The 24,482-nt window shown below is 39.6% G+C and overlaps 1 protein-coding gene and 1 non-coding gene across 3 annotated transcripts; both read left to right on the top strand.

Annotated features, from left to right (window-relative positions):
- The first annotated feature begins 1,208 nt into the window (after positions 1-1,208).
- RNF149 (ring finger protein 149) lies at positions 1,209-24,179 on the top strand. Of its 2 annotated transcripts, XM_085582709.1 has the most exons (9): positions 1,211-1,737; positions 9,039-9,289; positions 12,071-12,139; positions 14,971-15,053; positions 15,518-15,614; positions 16,144-16,173; positions 18,303-18,498; positions 18,741-20,775; positions 23,584-24,179. In XM_085582709.1, exons 1-8 carry the CDS (start codon positions 1,272-1,274, stop codon positions 18,797-18,799), a joined length of 1,251 nt encoding a protein of 416 aa, XP_085438835.1. In that variant the 5' UTR covers positions 1,211-1,271; the 3' UTR covers positions 18,800-20,775; positions 23,584-24,179. The 2 variants fall into 2 exon arrangements, with proteins under 2 accessions (XP_077637668.1, XP_085438835.1); XM_077781542.2 differs by lacking the exon at positions 16,144-16,173 and having other exon boundaries at positions 1,209-1,737.
- Positions 21,770-21,882, top strand: LOC116184356 (small nucleolar RNA SNORD89). The gene has a single exon (XR_004149125.1). It is a non-coding gene; the product is annotated as a small nucleolar RNA SNORD89 (small nucleolar RNA).
- Positions 24,180-24,482: the final 303 nt, after the last annotated feature.

The raw sequence follows: 24,482 nt of genomic DNA, 5'->3' as shown, positions 1-24,482 counted from the left end.
CTCTGCTGGCTTCTGGCCACCTCTTATTCCCTTGTGTCCTTGCTTCTGGTGCTCCAGCCTCCCTCCACTCCTCAGGAAGTCATGCTGCGCCCTCGAACGCGGGCGCGGTGCGCACGGAGGGTGCGGTGGTGACTCTTTTAACCTGGCTTGTGTGTCTCTGCCGGGGCTGGTGTGCGGGACTCGGGACCGCCCCCACGGCGGTGTCCGAGGCCGGGCAGCCCCGAGGGTGCCAGGCAGGGGCAGTGGGTGCCAGGCAGGGGCAGTGGGTGCCAAGCAGGGGCAGTGGGTGCTAGGCAGGGGCAGTGGGTGCCAGGCAGGGGCAGTGGGCGCTCCGTGCGGGAGGCGCTTCGGGTTGATCCCCGTGGGCACCAGTTGCGTACAGGGGGCCGGGGCTGAGCTGTGCTCCTTAAACAGCCCCGGCAGACCGGTGGCAATGGCATCCTGGCTTGTGTTAGAAACAGAGTGGCCAGCAGGGCTAGGGAAGTAATTCCACACTTGTAGTCAGCACCTCGAGTGCCGTGTCCAGTTCTGGGCCCCTCAGTTCAAGGATATGGAGGTGATGGAATTGGTCCAGAGAAAGGCAGTGGTGCTGGTGAAGGGGCAGGAGCACATGTCCTGTTAGAAGTAGCTAAGGGAGCTGTGTTTGTTTAGCCTAGAGAAAAGAAGGCGCAGGGGAGACTGCCACTCTACAACCACATAAAAGGAGGCTGTAGCCAGGTGGGGGTCGGCCTCTTCTCCCAGACAACCAGCGACCGTACAGGAAGACACAGCCTGAAGTCGCGCCAGGCTGCGTTTAGGTTGGATGCTAGGAGGAATTTTTCACAGAAAGGGTGTAAGACATTGAAATGAGCTGGCCAGGGAGGAGGCGGAGTCATCTGGTCTTGGAGTGTTTAAGGAAAGACTAGACGTAGGACTGAATGCCATGGTCTAGCTGACAGGCGGTGCTCGATCACAGGTTGAATTCGATGATCCCAGAGGTCTTTTCCAACCCAATTGATTGTCAGACCGCGTAGCTGGCGCCGGGGCAGCCTCAAGCCCCGCGCCGCCACCGGCCCCGCCCGCCTACCTTGTGTGCCGGCCCCCGTCTCCCGGCATGCCGCGGGGCGGGGCGGCCCGGCCCCCTGCTCGCCCTCAGCCGCGGCGGGCGGGCTCCGCCCCGGGCGGCACCGCGGGTCCCTGCGCGGCGCGGGGCGGCCGCGGGGCAGAGCGCGCCGGCGGTGGCGGAGCGACCTGCGCGCGCTTCTCCGGTCCGCGGCGGGGGCGGCCGGGCCATGGTGCGCCGCGCCCGGCTGGCGCTGGTGGCGGCGGCGCTGGTGGCGCTGGGGGCGCCGCCGCCGCCATGCGCGGCCGCCCGGGCGCTGGAGTGGTACACGGCGTGGGTAAGCACGGTCTACGTGGAGCCGCTCAGCAACCGCACGGTGCACGGCAGCACGGAGAGCGGCCGCTACGGGGACAGCTCGCCCAAGGAGAGCGCTCGGGGCCATGTGGGCATTCCCCGCGGCGCCTCGCCCCGCCACATGGAGGGCTGCGCCGCCGACACCGACTACGACGTGCCCCTGCCTCCCGGCGGCCGCGGGTCCCCCGAGGGCGACCCACCGACCTGGATCGCCCTGGTGGCCCGCGGCGGCTGCACCTTCAAGGACAAGGTCACCAACGCGGCGCGGAAGCGGGCGGCCGCTGTGGTCATCTACAACGAGGCCCGCTTCGGCAACAGCACCGTCTCCATGTCCCACCTGGGTGAGCTCCCCGCGCTGCCGAGGGCATCGCTTTGTCTAACGCGGCCCGCATCGGTGATGCGGCTCTGCGCAGTGAGGAATGGGCATGTGGGGAGGCAGAAATCCCTGTAAAAATGGTACACAGAACCGGGATTTTGTTTTCTTTTGCTGTAAGCCACGCTAGGGGAAAAGCCGGGACCATCTTCTGTCTCCCAAGTTAGGGGCCGGGCGTCAGGGAGGAAATGCGGCGCAGCCATCGGGACCGGCGGCCGTGTGGCAGACTGGGGCGGGAGGCTTGGATTTCCTTTAGGGACACCTTTTTGCCTGGTACCCTCTGGCAGAATGGCTACAGCGGTCACAGGTAGGCCGCTTTCTGCAGGCCGTCTGGAAACGCACCAGATATCCCGGAGATGCCTTCGGGTGCTTTTGTAGGTACAGCTGTAGCTATTTGAAGATATCTTTAGAACAGGCTTTGTTGTAATAGCTTCATCGTCCTCTCCTGCGCAGGTCTGTTGTGAGTGAGAGAAAGGTGTAAGCATCAGGTAATCCTTAAAAGCTCGCAAATGCATTAGGAAAACTGAATCCTGCAGAAGGATGTTGGCATGTCTCAGCATACTACTGCTGCTGTGTAGCCTGCAGAAAGGTTCTGTGATTTTTGCCCATATAGGAATCCAGATGTTCTGTCACCACAGTCCCTGCTTGGGCGATGACACAAAAGACTTGCTGAATTTTTATGGTTATGACAATATTAAATCAAAGAGGCAAAAAAAGCCTCAAAACTTGGCAGTAAAATCTGTTTGCTTTTGTAGATTTTTGAGAAACAGGAAGGTCTTCAGAGAAAGATGTAAAGACAAAGCAAACTAAGTAAAAAATTCTGTATATGCGTGTTTCATATGGTTTTCCTACAATGAGCTTATTAGTACCTGGGCTCTCATCCTGGTTGTGAGGAGGGGAAGGACCAGGGACTTGGATGAAGCAAAGCTATAATGTGTCTCTAAAGTAAACAAACTTATTTTCTTAGTGTAGTGAGCTGAAAATCTCAGCTAGGGAGCTATTGCTCTATTGCACGTGTTATTTATCTATTGGAAAACACGTCTCGCCTCTTGGAATACCCAGTGGCACCAATTGGGGGATTGCAATAATGATTCTTGGATTCTTGTTCTTAGCCTGCTGCTTGCTTGAGATCAGCCTGGTCCATTTCATATTCTTAGTTCACTGTGAAAGTGGAGGTGAGATGCTAGATAAAATGAACCTTTGGGTTTGATCCTAGGTGGTGATTAAGATACTTTGTTGTGTAATACTGCTTTCATCTGAAACAGTTTCTTTTTTTACTTTCACCCTGTATTGGCCATTCAGTACAAATTTTTTCCTCATTCTTCTCAATTCCTCATTGTAGCCTCTCATAAGTTTTATCTGCTCTTTTGTTGAATCTTTTTCTCCTTCTCCCATTTTGCTTATTTTATAATTAAAAAAAAAAAAATTCTTTTTTTCTGCTGTCATCTTTGTACTACGAAAGACCTTCTTGGGCTTAATACTCAGTTTTTGGACTTCACTAGTACAGTTACATTGGCCAGTAGTGTAAAGAGACGTGCTCTCTGACTGCTTGTTGGTTTTTTTTTCCTTGAACTGGTAGAATGTTGCTGATTAAAGTTCCACCTATATAGAAAGTGTGATTTTAGTATAGTGCATATATACAGTAATACATTTGTATTTATACTGGCTTCATAAATGCGGGTTTCACTTTACAATTGTATGAATGCAATTGTAATATATCGCAATATAATTACAAGCTCTAATGTAGTCATAAATTTTGTTTCATGGTTGACACTTTCAGACTTGTAAATGTTTAAACACTTTCAGTGCACTTTGGGAATAAAGGGAAGCAGTACTGTTAGTGTTTTAAATCTTGGGCTATTTAAAGGGAGATGATGGAAAGGTCTGTGAGAGACTGGCAGAGAAGAATGGGCAAGGTAAAGCTATAGTTTACAGGATCTGCATTTTCATTTCTGTGAAGGTATTTGTGAACTGGCACATAAGGAAGCAAGCTTTCCTTCTGGGAGGAGTGCTGAGGATAAATGCTCTGGGAAATCTGCAGTGCAGTTACTAAGGAGTGGAGTTACATGCATAAGTAAAATCCGCTTAATGCATTTGCAATTAGTGGCACTGAAAATTATGTGAAATGGAACAGTGGTTATCGCTCATAGAGCCATATGCAGCCCAAATTATGTGAAGGTGATAGACAGCTTTTGTGATTTCAGTGCCATCTTTTCATTCTCCTCATCATGGAAAACCTAGCCTTTGAATTTTCTGGGATGTATGTGATACATGTGTGCTATTTTTTTGGTTGCCTTATGGTGTTTATAGGCATGTTTCACCCTGAGTAAAAAGAAAGGTTCTTGATTAGGTGAAGAAATTATTTGTTATAGCTAGTGTCAAAGTGTTTAAAAAAGGACAAATGTTCCAAATAATCTGTATTTTTCACCTTGTAATTGTCATGAATGCAGTGAGTAGGGATTCTAACTAAAGTTTTGGAACAAGAGAGCCAAGAATTTCAATGCGTAGGCTTGAAATCCTGTCCCTTCTTCCAAAAGAAGGTTCTGCAAATGTGACTCTACTGATATGTCTCATTTCAAGCCTTTGCTTTCTGTCCAAATTACATTGTTCAAAATGCTGTATGATTTCTCTCCTCGAGGAAGGTAATAGTGGCACAATTTCATGTGTGGCTGAGATGATCTTTCCATTGAAAATCTCTCATTTTACCCAAATGATCTGGGGACTTGTGTTTCATTTACTGAATCTGAATGACATAAATTCAGACTTCAGTTTTACAGACTTGGCAGGCAGTCCTAACTGTTCGTTTTTGGTGATGATGATGAACTTAATACAATACGGAAGCTTCAAATTGCTTTCCAAAACCCAAATAAATATTGCAGGTAAATATTAGCTGGGAGTGGGTTGGAGAGGAATCTGGAGAGGCAAAGTGCGGAGTGTTGTAGAGTCAGAGGCTCAGTTCTGGTTCTGAAGTTAGGGAGAGGCAGAGGTATATTGCAATGGAAAGAAAACAGGATCTTCTGGTTCTATAGTTTTCCTGTTATACTTCATGCTGAACACCCAACCATCTCTGTATCCCCCCCAAGCTAGGATTTGGTGATCCTGATCAGAACATAAGTCACCTTACCATAGACTATGGAATGAAATGCGGTTGTGCTTGACATGCAGGGATGGGAGGCACTGGCTGTAATAGTTTGAGGTAGGTCTGGATTAGGGCTTTAATTCATGGTTTGTGGATTTAAGGGAAGCTTGGGACTTAATTTGAGTATATGACTGGCTACATAATGAAAATGATCTTTGATTTACCAACATACATCAAAATAGTTATTTCCTCCATTGTCATGTTTTCTTAATGTACATGTATTGAACAAAACAGATGGAAATTACTTTGTGCTCATGTTTCTATATGTTCTTGGCATCTCCCAAGCAGCAGAGTTAGAGTTATTTTGGCATGTAGTTCAACTCTTAGCTACAGTGCTTTCAGGACTACTCAGGATTCACAAATGCTGTATAATTTCTGTATTACTGCTGTTTTCTACTGAAAGTTTCTGGTACTGTAACTGCTGAAAGGACTGTGGCTAGCTTTAGTAAGACCTGACTGTATGATGTTGAGCTGGTAATGCTGTTCTGAAGAAGCAGGAGTAACTGCTTAAATCTGTCTCATAGATAAAAGTGCATATGTATTGGCACTCAGGTGGAAAGAGTATTAGTGGTTATATATCCTCCTTGAGGCAGGTGAAAATACAACATGCACCAGGGATTAGGTGAGATGAGGTTGGGGTAGATGGTTAAGACAAAGCTTGTTATGGGACTGTTAGTATAGTGTTAGCATTTGTGTGGAACAGGAGCTAAAAAGAATATGTGGTGTTAGTTGTGGCAATATTATTAGGGTGCTGTGCTTAAATAAACAATGGTCTGACCTTAAACATTTTTACTAAGATGGTGGAGCTGTGGGAGCTTTCTGACATTTCTCAGGAGGACAGAAAGTAGGGTGTGTCTGTGATCAGTTTCCGGGTGACAGAAAAAGATCTTAATCTCTAAGTATGAATGGAAATAAATGTAGTTTTTGGTGTGCCTGCAATCAAGACCTGTAGATGTCCTACTTTTTTCTCATCAGTAGAATGCTGGTTTCCTTTTGCAAGAAAATACTGGGAGTGGTAGGAGTAAAACTATCTGCACTGACAGGAAACATACATTTGTCTTCAGAGTTCCAGATTTGCCCTTTTTTGCAAGTATCCTTAGGGCTCTGCCAGCCCTGATAATGTTAAAAAGCACAGACTAAATTTTAAGTGGACCCAATTTCACTGAAGCATCAATCAAACCTATAAAAAAGAATTATTTACTCTAGCAGAGTAAAAATGTGATTATTTATTGTAAAACTAGAAGGTTATAGAAAGGCAAAGCCCATACAACATGCTTTCAGTAGATGCATATATGTGACACTTGGAGTTTTCTTTATAAATGTGATTTGAGGTGTCTAAGTTGTGTGGCAGTTGAAGTTGATGGAATGACTCACCATCATTTCAGTCTTTGAATAATGAGTTTCAGAGCAGCAGGCTAAAATTAGCAAGGAATGAGTTAAAACCCTTAGTGTTACAGGCTGCTCAGGGCAACTGCTTCTCTGAGACTGCTCTTGTTCCTTTTGTAATCATGGATTGGAATTATTCTTCTCTTCTTCCCCTTCTGTCTCGTGACCTTCAAGGCCACTGTGTTTAGTTGCATGTATATTTTATAGCAGGTTCATCAGCAGATTTTTAAAACTGTTAAAATGCTTTTAATGGGTATTTATTTAAAAATGTGTCATATGCTTATGTTAATTCTAAAAGTGGAAGGTGTCATATTGTCTAGCAGCCATTGTGCAAAAGTAGCCTGACTTTCATTTCAAGGAAATAACTGTCTGATAGTTGGGCATTCTGGTGACAAAGCAGAGAAGGACAATACTCTTTGCTGTGGGTTTTTTTAAATACTTCATCATTAGAAATAGTACAGAGAATCAGATAGCAGAATTAAACTGACTTAAGATTTCAGGACTGAGGTGGAAATTTACTGATTAAAAATCCAGGTTGTCTCTAATGTTGAAATTTCCTTTTCTTCCTTAAGCTTGGATGAAACCACATAAATCTTCCAACAGATTTGTACCATTCCCTGACCATCCTTAGGCATCCCTCCTGTTATTTGTAACCCTTAAAATTGATGAAGGGCACAGGACCTAATTTCCTGATTTAGGTATGGGGATAGCAGTTCTTAGCAATATAAGATAAATTCCTACTTTTGTATGTCTTTATCTTGCTAACTCCCGTGGAATTGTGCAGGGTCAGAGAGCAGAGAGTGTTTCACACTCTAATCTGAGTTTCATCGGGCTCTCTGGCAGTGCTTTTGTGCTGTTTCAGAGAGAAGAACAATATTAATTAACCAAGTTGTAGTATGCTTGGACTTGGGGTATCGAGTAGGTCAACACATTGTTGGTGAGCAGGTAAGTGGAGCCTGGGTGCTTGTTGTCTGTCTGTCTTCAGCTTCACTGCTTTGTGCCTTCAAGCACACCCACCAAGCAAGGCAACATAGGTGGGGTGAGTGTTGCTGGTGAGCAGAGTGGGGTGCCTGAGGGGAGGCACAAGTTGGTGTAACTGTAACCCCATTAGGAAAATCTACTTTTTTTACTGGGTCTGGATCTAGCAGACAGTGTAATGGCTCTTAGAGTGGGTGATGAGAGGTGGAATGGTTGTGTTAAGGTGATGTTGAGAAGGGAAGTTTATTCAGCTAATGCCTGGAACCTTTACTTTTCAACCAGAGCGAGCTATATATGCCTTATGGAGGGAAGAGTTCTATATACATAAGTGAAACTTCTGCGAACTTCTTGGTAGCAGAGTGGCCAGATTGAAAAGCTGTCACAGCCAGAATTGTCTCAACTAAAGGGATTTGGTTTAAATAGTTCAGGCAAAAAAACTCTTTGTCTTAGTAGGCAGAGGTGGCTGAGGCCAGAATGCAGCTTTGAACTTTGAAAATCCCCATTTGATGTGATGCGATAAATAAGGAAGCCGTTTCTTCTGACATAGCTTCTCCATAAAGAATCTAACACAGCCAGAAAGGAAAAAGGCTTTAAGCCTTCAGGGGGAGGTCTTGTTGCAGGTAGGTAGTCTTTTGTGAATCTAGAAAAGGTAGCTGTAACATTACAGCTTTAGATTTTCAGCTAGAAAAACCCCTTTCTTTTTTTCCTTTATCTCTGAATCAAGACTGGTTTAACTTTTTCTCAGAGGCAGGAGAGCAAAGTAAACTATGAAGCTGTGACTTACCAAGGTGGCAGCAGTGTTGGTACACACAAAGTAAGAACTATAGAAATAGCATGGAGCAGTGAAAATGTGATGTTTTTAAGAAGTACATTTGTTTGTAATTTGTTTTGTAATACTTGGGCTAGATATTTCTGAGAATACTGGGTATTCTTCCAGAAAAAAAATTGAGTGAAACACTGGTCACAGAGGCCTTTGGATTTTGCTATTTGGTCTTGATAGTATTTTACTGGTTTTGGTGGCAGTATGTTGCCTAAAGGTTTTGGAGTTTTTTCGAAATTAGTTTTTTTTCATATTAAATGAGAGCTCTAGACTTCTAATACATTAGAAAAGTTCTTTTGTTCACTGCTCCCAAAAGAGTCACAAAGTATTTCTTGACAAGTCCTTGTCGTGAAGTCTCATTACATTTTGAATATTTAGTATTAAAGAATCTCTAAGTATTTCAATATTTAAAATAATTTATTATTTAATTTATTATTAAATATATGAATCTTTTTTCTCTTTTGTTTATATATCCAGTATAATTGGACTATAGATTCAGATTCAAACTAAATTGAAATGTCTCTCTGTGATGTTCACATACTGTCTCCATCTGCAACTAAAATTCCCACACTGACAAATAAAAGACCAGCTGTTCTGAGCTGCAGGCTAGAACTTAAACTGCTTTGAGATGAGCTGTGTGTGACTTGTCTGTTTTTTTGCATGGTTCCACATCTTACCTCGCTGTGGAATGATGACTGTAGGCCTTGAAGAGTAAAGATGCATCTTTTGAACTTTATCCTGTGTTTGAGAGTTTTTGAAAGTAAATAAAGGATTCTTTACCACTAAACTTTCTATCAGTTCTGTTATGCCTGAAGAAAAGCATTGGAGGCTTTCCTGTAACTTTTCTTGCTGATCTTAACTGAAGAGGCCAAATTACCCTCAAGTAAGAATGCCTTCATTTTTACTGTGACTGCTGACTTTTTCCTTTTTTTATTCCCTCCAACAGGAACAGGAAATACAGTGGTGATAATGGTTGGCTATCCAAAAGGAATAGAGATATTGGAGCCAGTACGAAGAGGGATTCCAGTAACAATGAGTATTGTTGTTGGCACACGCCATGTGCAAGAATACATTAGTGGTCAATCAGTTGTGTTTGTAGCCATTGCCTTCATCACCATGATGATTATATCGCTTGCTTGGCTCATCTTTTACTATATACAGCGTTTCCTCTATACGGGATCACAGTTTGGAAACCAGGTAAATGGAGCTAATGGCACTTAAGAGTAGATACCTCCTTCTTGTGTCAAATCAGTTGCCTAACTTTGATTGCATTCTTGAAGATCTGTGCCTTCTTCCTATTTTGCTAATTGTGAATGCTGCTCAGCAGCAGTCAGTGAGGCTAATAAGCACTATGCTAATTGGCATCACAAGTTTGACTAGTTATAATTATTAGATGCTCATATGAAGTAATAAGAAATACATTTAGCCACTTGTCAACAACAGCTTCTTATGTGATCTGTCACCTAACTGAGCTTCCTTCCTTTTGACATGAAAAGTTATTTTCGTTCTTCTGTAATTTTCATTTTGAAAGTACAACTGCACTAACCAGACTTTTTAATGGAAAGAGATCATGGTAAGGTTTTATTTTTTAATTTTCTTATAAAACCCAGAAATTCTTCAGGGTCGAATTTTTAGTTCTATGAATTTATGAATGTTACTTTTGGTAGTTGTAATTCTACAATTCCACTGTAGAGTTACTGAATTACAGCAGATTAGAAGGTGCATGTGTGGTGCGATTCAGCTCTCTTGGGCTACTCAAGATACTGAGAACAGTGAGAGTACTGAGAAGGTTTGGAAGGAGTAATTTTGCCTTATTTGCCCTTCTCACATTTCTGTACTTATGATAAAAAACCCCCCAGCTTTACTTTTTTCCCCTGAGGAAAGAACTTCATCATAGAACATTTTAGGCTGTAAGGGACCTCTGGACTCCTGCAATCAAGAGAGCAACGTATATGGAGTTACTGAGGATGCAAGTCCACCTGAGTTTTGAAAATACCTTAGAATGGCACTTAGCTCTGCTTTTCAGCTACTGCAGATAGGTTAGGTTTCTTCCATGATCATCAGCAGGTCTACCGTTTGCAGGTTCTTTTTTTTTTTATCCTCCGTTCAAGAAAAAATATTGTTTCAATTAGTGCTTAGCATGTGGACTTCTGCCTTTTCCATGATGTAGATTCTAGCTTTGGGGGAGGAAGGAAGGGATTTTTGTTTGCTTTCAGAAGTCTGAACTCTATAAATAGAGGACTCTTCTAGGAAAATACTTAATTTCTCTTTTCAGTAACTGGGGGTAACACACAGGACTTCTGTATTGGTTAACCTTGTGGTCTCCCTGAGGTTTTGGTTTTCTAGAGTCTTTTTTACTAAGTTTTAAATCTTAGCATTTACTTTCTGAGAATACTTTTGGGAAAACAAATCTAAAAATTTTGAGAACCATTTATAGGCAAAGGAATGTGTTTCTATGTTGTAATAGTTGTTTGGTGAAAAAAGTTCCTTCTTCCTGTTGCCTTTTAAATAGTTCACACAGAGGAAAGATCACATGCTTTATGAAGCACCATATTTTAGTTTTAAGGATGTGAATTCAATGTTTCTAAGAAACTTGCACCACAAACTCTTAATAGGATTTTGCTATTGTCATCCAAATGCCAGTAGATTTTGCTAGTACTTGTCATCTGAATGCTTCTTAAATAAATGAAACAGTCTAGCATTAGAAGGTTATGCCCTTTTCTCAATTCTTTCTCTTCTAAAATAGCCATTGAAAATAAAAATGATGCAAAGTTGGAAAATGTTTTGATTATATTAGTTAAGATGTATTAAGAGTCTTAAAGGAACTTTGGAAACAAAAAGTCACTTTCTAACTCAAATCTTGTTTTGCTTGGCTTACAGACGCAATTAAAACTAAAACTTGTGAGTTAAATATGTTATGCTTTAAAGCAGGCTGCAGTATAATTGCTAAATGAAGATGGATATCTTAAAATTTATTCTAGTATCAGTTTAGCAGTAAAATTGTAGAAGATCTCCTTGCTACTGAAGATGAAAGCAGGACTGTGCAGAAAACCCTGAGAAAGTGGAATAGGCTTCTGCTGGTTTTGTCCATTTCTGGAAGACCTTTCAGACAACTTATCTTTAACTCCATAAAAATTAAAAAATCACAATTTTCAGTACTATACATTTGTAAAATCATATATGTTATCATAATTCTTACAGAGAAAAACTGCCATTATGGCTTTGGGGTTTTTTATTCCTTGATGATATTTCTTTACTGAGGGTTGCTGCTAGACAGGTCAGCCTCTGTCAACTGAGAGTGTTTAGTTTCTCAGTTTCTTGCAGTAGTTAGCACTTTGTCTTGGACTACAGTACTGCTTTCTTTTCTCGCTTCCCCTCTGAGCATAATTATACTGCCTAGAAGTCCAGTATGGTGCATCATGTCTGTGAAGCCTTTCTTGCCATCTCCTTTGCATAATGTGTCCTTTCAGTGCAAAGCTTTGTCCAGCACGGTGTTTAACTGAGGGGAAGTATTAATAGCTACAAGCAGCCTTTTGACCTGGTGGCCAGCTGTAGGCTGCCTGGCCGGATTCCACTTCTCCCAGCCTGGTGCAAAACGTACGGTGTGCTGCTCATGGGCTTGCCTAACTGGAAGGTCTGGTTATGTGGCTGTTGTTACAGCTCTGCTTGCCTCTAAAGCCTACAAGGGTTTCAGCTTTCCTGGGTGGGAAGGGCCTTGATGGCGGTACTTAGGATGCGGGGCTGCGGCTGCCGGCGGGCTCGGCTAGCCCCGCACGCCTGCCCAGCCTCAGGAGCACACAGCTTACTGAATATCTGCTGCCTGGAAATGTTTTATAGCAAATTCATTGCACAGAGATCAATTTAGTTATTTTAGACACGTTAAGAAAACACAGCAATTCACATGGAAAGTATTTAAAAACTTTGAAATGTAGTTCCTGAAACTACTGTGTATACTAACACTTAAAATCTTATTTCAAGGGACATAGGAAAGAAACCAAGAGAGCCATCAGCCAGCTTCAGCTGCATACTGTGAAACGTGGAGAAAAGGTAATTAAGTGTCTCTAGTTATTGCTGTAGATTTTAAATATGGTTGTAAAGTCTTCAAAGAATTTAAACTAAAATTACCACAATATAATTGTAATTCTAGGCTTATGTTAGGGCCTATGTTTAAAAGGCAAAATTTAAAATTGAGCAGTAAAACTTGAGCTGCTTATGAAATTAAGGCTACTTTGTTGCAAATAATATCTGGTTATACAGAATGTATAGGGAACTGCTACTATAGAGATGAGGAAACATTCTTATCTTTGTTATCTTTAGCACTTGAAAACATCAACAGGTGGATTGCAAAATACTTCCGCGCAGTTCTCAGAGCTGATGTAATGTTCTGTTTTCTTAAAAGAACATTCATCTTCTTATTGATCAGAAGGCCTTAAAAATATAAAAAGCTTTGAAAAATAAAACACTTGTTTCATCTTTTGACATCTAATACATTAAGGAGCTGTGTAGGCTTAACCTGAAGCATAAATTTTTTAAAGTACATTTCTGTGTTATGAAATAAAGCTAATCTAAAAATTAAAGCAGACTTCAGGAAGTTGGCTTAGACAGTATATGGCATAAACTCAGCTGTATTAGAATAACTGAAGTAGGAAAAGCCAACATTTTGAAAGAAAATATTTTAGTTGGAGTTTCAAGAGTGCTGATCCTAGATGCAAAATTAGCTTCTGACTAGATTTCTGCTGCTACATAGGAATTTTTTCCCCTCAGTCCTTGTCTTGATGAGTTTTTAAGGACTGATTTACTTGGAGATGAAAAGCAAGGATTAGGTTATTTTTAAGTCTGTGAATAAAATTAAAGTGAGGAATGACATTGATATGTAAAAACTTTAAAAGCAGTAGTCCAGCAGAAGCTGTTCTACTCAGGTCATGTGCTACAGAGAATATGTCCTTCATTTAGTAAATCAGTTTTGAAACTTCAAAGACACTTCTGGGATTTTTTAAACTTTCTTGCCTTTTCCTTTTATGCTTTCAACATGCTTAAATAGTGTTTTACAAATATTTCTTACTTTTAATTAGATTATTTTTTGAGGGAGTTTAGCATATATTTCAAGCTGTGAACAGAGGGATACTCATACTTCAATTCATACAATGGTGGCCTTAGAGATCAAGAAAGACAGCATTGAACCCAAACTTGTATAAAGCATTATCAGAGCATAATGTCAGTGTAGGAAGAAAGGGACATAGAAGGGTCATGATAAAACCTATCTTAAAAACCATACAGAAGATGTTAACAGCTTTTAAAATTGATGTTCAGTAAAATCCTCCAAATAGTATTTGTATTGCATGATTTTTTTAGTATACAGGGAGTTCCTTCCAATAAATAGACCCTTGGCTAAAGTAAATAAAATGGGGGAATTTGTTGTTATACAGTATGCTGATTATTCCTATGAGTATCATGTTCATTAAGAGTAGAATGAGATATGGTTAGAATCTCTCTGTTAAAATAGAGCTTTTGTGTGTGGTAGATCTCATTAATGTGATTTGAATCAACCTGCTATCAGCAAATTTATGTAACTTACTGATGCAGAGGTATTTTCGTGAACTAATATAAATTTGGACATTTGTCCTGTCTACTCTGTAAATGTATATTTTTTCTTTCAATATTTCCTTTCAGCCATTTAAAGAGTCTATTTCTTTTGTTTTGATACAGTACAGTTTTTCATTATCCCCACTTCAGGTTAGGATATTTAACTAAAAATAGGTCATATATTAAAAGTGTATTTACTGTCATGTAGATTTTTCCTGAGAAGCTTACAGGATTATTGTAAAATGGACACTCATTTGAGTATGTGCTACATATGGTGTGCTTGGATTTTGCCTCTTGTACAGAATAAAAAATAACTTGTTATAGAATAAGCACTTGTCTTAACTTTGCTTACCTAAAAAAAACCCCAAAAACCCAACAGTCTTAATGTGATTTACTTAGGAATTTAAGGCATTAATTGTGTAAATTCATAGCATGCAAAGGAGGGAAATACTGGCCTTGAACTTGGAAGTTTCCTTGCAGAACTAGTTAGATAAATGCATGTATTGAAACTGAAGTGCTTTAGTAAGTTGTAAATCAAAAATACTAATTTTTTGGGGATGGAAGCAGAGGAATTTTTCCACTGGCTGTTCTTCTAATACTTAGAATTTATGCAGCCCAATTAAAGTTGGATTATTTTTCTTGTATTTGGAGCTATCCATCATATTTACACTGCAACTCTAAGCATGGCTTCAGGAAGACAGTAAGACCTGTTAGAAAAGATATTTAACCCTTAGATAAAAGTAGATGTGGGGAAATGGTGTTCTGTATAGTGTGAACTTGGAGAAAGGCTTTAAACCAAATTGTATACTTGTGTTCTCTTATGGCTGAGAAGGAATATCTGCTAGGATGTGGTAGAAGAAAGAAAAAGGTGAAGAAGAGGTTTGCAGTATTCAACCCCAAAAATCTCTTCCTGCTCTTCAAAATCTTTGGGACCATTTGTTCAGAATTAGATTGCACACTTTGATTTGTGCTGATTTCTTAAAATGTTTTCATCTTAAAGCTACCTGCAACTGAAACATTCTTGTGCACCCATGAACAAAGCCAATATGTGAGACTTAATGAATTACTTAGGATGCCATGTCTAGTTATTTAAATTAGAAAATCTGTGTTTGGCTGCTTTTAGTATTTGGTAACTTGATCAAACCACCTCTTGATACAATCTCAAATTAAAAGAGGTAGGTTTTTTTATTTGCTATATTTAATATATTCTGCATTCTTTGAAGCTAGCTATTATACAAAGCTTGTTCTGTAATGAAGTGTGAATGTAATGCACTTAAATATGTTGTCATTTTTAGGGTTTAGATGTTGATGTGGAAAACTGTGCTGTGTGCATTGAAAACTACAAACTGAAGGACACTGTCCGAATTCTGCCATGCAAGTAAGTGGTCGTAGTTACTCTTTACTTTATAGCGTGTTTTTCTAAAGAAATGAGATGATCTTCCTATAAATTCTTCTGAACCTATGGTGGCAGAGCTGAAGCTGCAATTTGTGTGGCCCATTAAATGTTGAAGGCCATTGTGAGACTGTGTAGCACTTCATATGTATGTGGAGGCTAGGGAGCAATTGGGAGAACTGTAGTGGTGAATTAGAGCTTGCTTAAATTAGAACTGTACACTGTTGAACTGATAACTGCGTGGTGGCTTTGTGGTTATTAGCATCTCCTCTTCAGAAAGCTGGCATGAACCAAAAGGTTTCCAGAACCATGTCTGTATTAGTAAATTGAGCAGCAGCTAATAAGTCAAGATTATAAAGGAAAAGTTTATTTTTAGTGTCTTGTACCCTGTTTGAAAGAGGGATCTGTGGCTTTCATGATAAGTTCTAAAGAGCATTTCTTTTCTTTAGGCACATCTTCCATAGAACATGCATCGATCCTTGGCTTTTGGACCACCGAACTTGTCCAATGTGTAAACTAGATGTTATCAAAGCTCTGGGATATTGGGTATGTTGCACACTACTTTAATCTTCAAAGTAGAAGTACAGTTTGGGAGGCAAGACTTTGTGTAACTGTTTAGAATGAGAGCAGCTGTTATTTGACAAGACTTGAGAAGCTGGACAAAGATGCAAAGAGTAATTGAATGAGAACCAGAAAAATAAGGGAATTTTATGGGTAAAAACTTAAATGTATTGAGCAGCTTATCAATCTTCTTTGATAACCATTTTTTTATATCTCCAGCTGATAACCATTTTTTTCTATCTCCAGCTGATAATATTAGGGAATTTGAAACAGAGGTTTTGCTCAGGCTGCAAAAATATAACTAAATTAAATAAATATAGAACATACATTTTATGTTGTTGAGAACTGTGGTTCAGAGGAAGAAATTATAATTTTTCTACATAGAATGTTTGTGTACTTCCATATATGCCCCATGATTTATCCCTGTAAATGAGCTGGTACCTAAAACCTTCCTAACATTCACCAGAAACTGGTTAAGTAGAGAAAATGATGTGCTCTCATTTCTTTCTGACAGCACCAGAAAAGAGAGATGAAGACACATGCGGTAGGTTACTCAGTCACTGTTGATAAATAGTCTTGAGTTTCACTAAAATGCTATAGGCAAGAATGTACCTCTCTTATCTCCTACTTATCTACAGATATCTCTAGAAAATAGAGGCAGTTTTTTGGTTTCAAGGACTTTCCTTTCAAATACTAGGTTTGTGTTTTGACTACCTTTTCTCTTACTTCATTGCAGAGACTTACCAGATCTGTGGAAGAGTGTTAGGAATTACTGTTTTGTTTTGTACTCTTGCTATATAATATGTATATACCAGATTTTGGTGCTTCTGTGTATTGAGTCAGACTTTACCTGGGAATTGCAATCTTGTTGTCATGTGGAATAGCTATTGCTACTTTAATATTGTTATATTAGCAGCTTGGTTTCTGCTCACATTCAAATCTTGGGGTTAATGTATCTTGTATTAGATGCAGAAGGAATTAACTTTTTGAATACAGGCTGGAAACTGAAATACTGGAACCTTCAGAATAATTATATTCCCTGAATTTGTGCTGTTGCAGAGGATACTAAGCCCAACCAGGAAGAGTAAGAACTCCTCTGCTTTTTGGATAAAATGACTTTTGGAAAGCAGATTGAGTGGGATTATGTTAAATAGAGAAGCCCAGTTCATTTTTCTAATGAAATGAGGCAAATAGATCCCGTGTTTGCATCAGTTGTTCAAGTTGCACTGAAGCTAATGTAGTAAACCATTCAGGAATTTTTTTCGAGCTTAGTTTTTAGTTTGTTCAGGTTGCCCAATCTAGTCTGTGGAGTGATTGCCTGGATTTTTTTACTGATGTGAAGAAAAGAAGTGCAAAGAGCAAGGCAGCTTCTCTCAGCACTGCACTCTGAACCTGCCGAAAAGAATATGCAGCATTATAGAAATATACTAAACCTTCTGCAGGGAGGCTCAAGGCTCAGTTCAGTTATGGACAACAAGTACTATAGATGTATTTACATTTTTAAAGGCTTGAAGTAGAAAAAAGGCATTAAGTCCTATGACACGTCTTTTGTAAAGAGCAGACTTCAGTGGTCTTGTTCTTCATTATGCTATTTTTTATGTGAGAAAGAACTGCAGCTCAGCATGTCTGACTGATTTTGTAGGGCATTACTGAATTCTGTAGTTTCAGTGCTTATTGAACTGTTTAAGTTTTGGAAACCAGAATCATTAATGCCCCCTCCTGTCTGCAAATGTAAAGATTGTGTTCAATTGTATCATGTCTATAGCTCATTAGAATTCAGTACATTTTAAATTATGCTGATTTGATGCTAAAGAAAGAATCAGCCTAGAATTTGTTAAATTTTAAGATGGGCTTTTGCTAGTTGTTTGAGGAATGAAAAAATACTTGCTAGTAAGCAAAAAGAATAGCTACTTAAACTGCAATATATTTGCTTATGTATAAATAATATCAGTATATCTGTGGCAATGAAGGTAGTTGGTTTAGTTGTAGAAACAGAACGGTATGTATAGGAGTTTGATCCATTCTGAAAATTAATTCAGAGTTGTATAGCTTATGCTGTGCAATAGGTGAAATAGATCCCTTTGCCTGTGATGCAGATGTTACATTCCTGCAAAGTGACAAGCCAGTGTGTTTGTGTTTTTGGAACAGACTTAAAGTTAGGCTGGAGATAGAGGAGAGAATTTGGTTCTGGTGTAAATGTTTGTTCACCCTAGTTTAAAAAAAAAACAAACCAAAAATACAAAAACGTGGCCAACTACTACTATAAGAAACAGGAAGAAACAGGACTTGGAAACTTCTGCAAAGTCAAAGAATCAGTAGGCTTCTTCAGTGGGCACTTTGTATATGCTGAGCCTGCTCCTAACCTTCAGCAATACTGTTGCTACAGGGTTGAAGTAATCCATCCAAAAGGCTGACTGGGTGGACTCTTCCTGTTTCTGCTCTTGGCTTTGGGGCAGCTTTGGAGAAATGGCTTTTCTTTTGGTTGGCTTTCTTTCTTGCAGTCAGACAATAACCTTGAAAGTGGGCAATATCAACACTTTTCCCAGGAGTGCACATGTAATAGCTAAAAATTGATCTTTTTTCCAATAAGGTGAGGTTACAAAAGATGACATGGACGAATGTTGATGTCTGACTGTAGACAAAAGTGACAGTTAAATATGTTTAATTTTGTAGGGGGACCCTGAGGATGTACTTGAAGTTCCAATACCTGAATCCATAAGTGGCAGCGTTTCAGTTGGAAGTCTGAGTATTGCTTTGCAAGATGATGACAGAAATGAAGTAAGCGAATTGTCAGCTTCCTCCACTAATGAATCTGTATTGCAGTGTACCAGCTTAAAAGAGGATGCAGGGGAAACCACAGCATTGCTTGGTAAGTAATTCAGTGTTTCACTGGACGTATCTTAGCACAAGACATTGCATTTAGAAGCTGTTCTCTAGCTGGTATGAGCAGGTAGTACTGCAGTGTAGAGCAGTGAGTGGTGTCACTACTACTGCTCTTCAGAAAATACAAGCAAATTTTCAAGGAACTCTGTCAAGCTGGAAATAACTGGACTTGGGGGAAAGAAAGATATAAGCAGTGTAACGATTTTTCTTTTAATTCCTGATATCTAGATGTCGATGCCAGTAATAACCGTCATGGAGAACATCTATCTAATGGAAATTCCCACTGAACTGCTTCATGGAAGATATCTTGAATAGACTGTTGAAGAACTATTATTTTTTATTTAATTAGTATGGACTTTTGTCTAGTGAAAACAGAAAAAAATAACAATGTAAATTATTTTACCTTTCAAACTTTTCTAGCTGGTGTTCCAAAAGGGCTAATAACTAAGAATTTTGTACATAGGAGGATTTTATAAAATCTTCTCTGGATGTCTCATCCGAAAAAAAAATGCAATAACCCTTTTTCTGTAAGCATTGTTGCAATGTCATTGTGTTCCAGAGGGCTGTAACAAAGCTGAAGACTAGGCAGTGAAAATAATGTAGAATGTGTAATGGTTAAATATTTTGGATGCACTATTTACATTCAGTATGTACACATGGAGAACACTTACAAGCTATAACTATTAAAATGTTCTGAAAGTCCTGAACTGTTGTAATTGGAGATGAATATTCTCAGAAAAGACATTAACCTTGAAGGAATCAAATAAGTTAATGGATATATTGCATATCCTTTCCTTGTGATGGAAAAATTGCTGGTTGCAACATGTAAAGAGTACTTATTCTATCTTGTAATGTGTTCTGCTCAGAGTGGATGTTGAGAAAAGGAAAACTCCATCTTGCTAGCTTTCTGTACTGAATTTTGGCAGTAATAGGTTGTGCTAGGTGGTCTTCACGTGCTGAGCATGTAGACATTTAGTATATGCACACTGGTTACCTCTTTCAATCTTAAAACAGAGGTAAAGGGCTAATTATGGCTAAAATATATTTATTAGTCTATTTATAAGAAGTTATGTCATTTCTGCTTGCTCCTGATCCTATCCTGACCCACTTTATGTACAAATTGAAACCGTTTAAGAAATACAAAGTTTGGGTTTGTTTAGCTTTTTCTTTTCCTTTGCATAGAGATGCTGGAATTCTCTTGGATATTCCGCATTAGGCATTTTGACCGGGTTTGCCATTAGCTTTTATCCCTTTTTTTTTAGATTAGCAGTACTGTGCCTTATAGTAAAACACTTAAGAAATCTGAAGCATCTGAGAGTAAATATAAACCCTGGCATCTCCCATTATGACCTCTTATTCAAATATTTATATACTGTAAGTGGTATAAGGAATTGCTAAACTGTTTTGTAAAGAAATGTGTATATTTAAAACACTACTTAAGAGTGTTAAGTGAATTGTTTAGGATTTTAGCATTGTCATGTTATAAATAATATGCTACATTCCTCAATTTTCTTTGTAAAGCTGTTGCTACAGATTGCTTAAAACAGTGTCTTTCACTAGACATTTGTTTTAGACTGCATTTTGTTTTTAAAATGTATATTTGGAATGTTTTTAAGAAAATATGCAATTCTTTTTCTAATTTACATTGAGCTTCAATAGAAGCAATAACTTTTTTTAATTTTACAATGAATGTTCCAGAAATGACAGAGGGGGAAATATAATCTGAACTTCCAGTTTGCAGAGCAGATGTTTCACCCTGAATTTCCTTTAAAAAAATTTCCTGTTAATCCCTACTTTAAAAAAATCTGCCTCTTCCCTGTAGGAGTATAACTTTTAGGTTTACTGGAAAACTGTCAGGTTGTAGTTCTGATGTCACCAGCAGGTGCAAGTTTTTGTGATGCCTTTATCTTACAAGAAGCACATGAGAATGGAATATGACTGACCAGCCATCTCCAAAACTGAACAAATAATTAAACAACCCACAACTAAAGCAGACAATGTGTAGGGACACCTACGTCTCCAAAAGAAGCTTATCAACATTTCCAGAACTGCCTTTTTAACTATCTCTTCAATATTAAAAACTAAGTCTTCTCCCTCTTCTTTAACACAAAACTGAACATTGATGTAGTAAATGTTGAGAGGGTTTAAATTCTAGCTCAAGGAGGAACCAAAAGAGAAGTTACCAAGAGAAGTGTTGTCAGTCTGTGGATTGTGTCTTGCTGATACCTACAGCACAGTATTCATTCTGGAGAGGAGAATTGTGGTAAGTACTTGAGCTTTTATGTAATACCTATAAAACAAAAGCTTTTCTTAAGAATTAAATGTGAGATTTGGCAGAAAGATGGAAGAAAAGCTAAGGAACCTGCAAACTGAAAAGTATGCTTATAAAATCTGGTGTGTGCTTGTGGGAACTCAAAATGTCTCTCAGACATTTTTAGATGTTCCAGGCCTTGGTCAGAGGCATTCTAGACCCTGGCAGACAGCTGAAAAACAGCTGTGATTTTGAGTTTGAGCCATGGAATGAATTACCAACTTTGGAGGTGGAACAAGCAATCTCAAAAGGTTAGATAGTATAGTAAAAGTAGTTACAAAGTAGAGGGGAAATTTTTTTAGTATTGTACAGGGGGGTTTTCACTTTGTACATGGGGGTCAGAAGTTCTAAGATGGAGGAAAGTGGGCTGATCCTGTTCTTCCTCCTTCTTTTTCCTTACCTCCATGTTCTTGGTGATATTGGCACTCACAGATTGGTTTAGAGTAGAAAAACACTTGGCAACGTAGGTAGTAGGTATTGGGGGATAATTGTAAACATGTTATACATAATATATCTTATAAAAGATAGCAGCAACCCTGGGCGGGGAGAGACGAAGAAGACAGCAGACAGAGAGGATGTCAGTGTGTGTGCGCCTCTACCCAGGCCACTGATCAAATAGCTGCAGTCCAAGAACATAATCTGTTAGATAACTAGCAATAAACTGCCTTGAGACCGAACAGCTAAGCCTGCAGAGTTTTTCTTTGGAAGCACGGGTTGGAGGAGGAATTTCACCACCACATGAGGCCCCAAAGCAAGGCCGGGGTTTTCACATGTGCTGACTTAAAAAAATATCCAAGTGTGAAGACTCCTGAGGTCTGTTTTGCATGCTGGTACTGCACCTGTTTCATTTCAGTCATTCACAAAAATAGTTACAGTTGTTTCAGTCAAATAGGTTTGCACATAGTTGATTTTTGATATAGTTAAGTCTTGTGAGGCCAGCTGTGCTGCTGAGGAATGATGACAAAAGGCCGAATTGCAGTGCTTCCAGCAAACAGTTTGCTCTCCTTGGAAGCACAATGACAAAAATCACCTGAAGCGAATCACTAGTCTGACCTCAGTCAGAAAGCTGACATGCATTAGTAAAAGGAGAGGTAGGATAAAAAGTACGGGGCAGGAAAAATACGATCTAGGGAGCTTAAAACATTAGCAAGAGAAGCTTAGAAACAAGAAAGATAAGACTCCAGAAGGAAGGAGTAAGCTCATGTATTACATTGAGTAAATGGGTGTAGGCTGCTGTAGGTAAATACAGGTGCACAGACCTTGCTGATCTGGATCCCCACTAAATTGGATCAAACTGGTATTGCTATTTTTGAACGCTTTACCTACCAAAAACTTGTATGAAGGTCAGAACTAATGAGTGATTTTTTTTTTTTTCACCTCCTCATCCCTTTTTGTAGGGTGTTTGCTTCCTGACTCCCTTTCCATTTGGGGAAGCTATAATCTGCCTCTGCTGCTTCAGCCATATCCTGCCTAGTGTGGGAGCTGCAGCTGTGGGCTCTTGCTACCTCCCCCTGCCCTCATCACTTTTCTCTTCCTAGCTGCACAGTTTTTGTAAAACATGCAGGAACTTGTCTTGGACAGCTCTGTCCCTCTGTTAGATTCTGCTGTAATCAGGCAGAGTGCTGCTTATTGGAGACATTCCTGTGGTATCATTTTGCAAAAAGCTAAATTGCAGAGCCCACATGAAGTCTAAAGCCCCTCAATTGTGATGCTGAATAGATCACTTGAGAAAAATCCCTGGCAGGACTTGGGGATGCTGGTTTTTGTGGGATAAGTTTTCTTAGTGTTGTGTTAATTGGCATGGCTTTGTTACTGCTGCTGTTTCTGTTAGGGAAAAATTTAGTGAAGTTAAGTGATTTTAATTTTTTTTAAAGGAGCTATGAACATGTCAAAAGGAATTGCTATCTTAAAGGAAAAACTGAGGCCCCTCTTTGTTCAGAAATTTTAGTTTATTAGTAATAGTCTACATATGACAAACTGGAAAAAACTTGGTAGTAAATGTCTAAACTGTCTTTCAGACTTGATAGCAAGGAAAAATGAACCATAGACATTTCAGATCTAAAAGCATGTTCATGGTTTAATTACTTGCAGTACCAATTTAACTGGAAAGTCTGGATTTCTTTTACTAATGACTGCTAGACTGGATTCTTCTTTGGCTCTAAGAAATGCTTGGAGGACATTCTTGGCATGTACTAGAGAAGTCTGATAGGATAGCAGCAATTCCTTTCCTCTGCCCCGTACCCCCCACATTGCATGTGACTGTAGTCCAGCAGCCTGTTGCCAGTAATTAGGGCTAGATTTTGGAGGTCTACTGGAGGAGTTGTAGAATAACTTGCCTACAGTGAAAATGTCTTAAATCCATGCTGACTTAATATACCAGTATATTCCTGCCAAAGCTGGCCTGTGGTGAATTCTGATCCTGTTTATGTTGTAACTGGCACAGAGAAACACCATTGCAACACCTTTGTCAAGTGTGCAAAGCTGTTTTTTAATTACCTGATTTTAATTTTAAAATTTTGATTTGGGAATGGTCGTTCAGATTTTTTGCCCATCCTGCAAGGTTCCTCTACAACCAGCCAGTTGTAGTTGGGCAGAGTTCAACAAGACTGTCCCCTTGGGTAAGATTTATAATAAGGCCATTGTGCATTACAGTTCCTGAAATGGAATATGTCAGCATAATTTTTTTAACTGAATGCCTGTAAAAAATTGTGACATGTCCTTGAGACTGATCTTTACTAGATGTGTTCTTTTCCTTCACAGGTGTTATGTGAAGATTTGAGAATTGGAATTGATTTAAAAGTGCACAAATCAAGCTGAAGGCTTTTGGTTTTGTTCAGTATGGATTCTGATCTCTCCTCAGATATCCTACTGTATTGCAAAACTTGATTTAAGAAAGTTTTTAAAATAGAATGCCTTTATAATTGCATGTATTTATGTGAAGAGTGCATTGCCTGAGACTGTCCATTATACTTCCATTGAACCTGAAGCTCCTTTTCACCATCTGAAACATGGTAATGTTACTGCATTTTTAAATGAGCATATCCTTAATTCAGAAGAGCAGAGTAAGTTTCCATCATTTTGTTAGTCTGAAGCTTAACTCCAAAACTTTGAAGCCACTTCTACTATAACCATATACCTGCAGAGAACTATTTGAATTTGCTAGTCTGTCAAAAACTATTCATAACAATCTTGTATTGTAACCTTGAACTAATTCGGTTGCATTGTTTGGATTAAGCACTTGTCTTTTCCATTGTGTATGTACAGTTGTAAGGATGTCAAGTTATGCATTGTTGTTGTAACTTAATGGCTAAAAGCTCAAATTCCATAATAAATTATACAGACCTTTTAAAAAAAAATGTCTGAGAAAGTGAAGAGTTTTTTCTTTGGTACACTTAGGAAGTGCATCTGAGACACTCGGCACTAGCACAGCAGAAAACAAGCTTAACTTGATGCTGAGTAGCTATGGGGAAGCTCCTTTCAGCATGTGGTGCTTTCCCTATGTCATCAATACCTGGGAGGGCTGGGTTAACCTTGGCTGGCTGCTTTGTGAGGAGGGGAAAAATTGATGGAAGAACTTGTGGGTCAATGTAAGAAACAGTTACCAATTACCATCACAGGCACAAGAGATGTGACTACATGAAGATTACTTTGGAATGACA

The sequence above is a fragment of the Lonchura striata genome, chromosome 1 (genome assembly GCF_050655825.1).
Source record: "Lonchura striata isolate lonStrDom1 chromosome 1, ASM5065582v1, whole genome shotgun sequence".
Lineage (NCBI taxonomy): Eukaryota > Metazoa > Chordata > Aves > Passeriformes > Estrildidae > Lonchura > Lonchura striata.
The sequence above is the reverse complement of the archived record's forward strand: the minus strand, read 5'-3'. Positions and strand labels throughout refer to the sequence as shown.

Bases quoted from the DNA above. Each gene is read 5' to 3' on its own strand.
- RNF149 (XM_085582709.1), top strand. From the start codon at position 1,272: ATGGTGCGCCGCGCCCGGCTGGCGCTGGTGGCGGCGGCGCTGGTGGCG. The intron at 9,290-12,070 runs GTAAATGGAGCT...TCTTATTTCAAG, and splicing joins GATCACAGTTTGGAAACCAG to GGACATAGGAAAGAAACCAA. The intron at 18,499-18,740 runs GTAAGTAATTCA...CCTGATATCTAG, and splicing joins GGAAACCACAGCATTGCTTG to ATGTCGATGCCAGTAATAAC.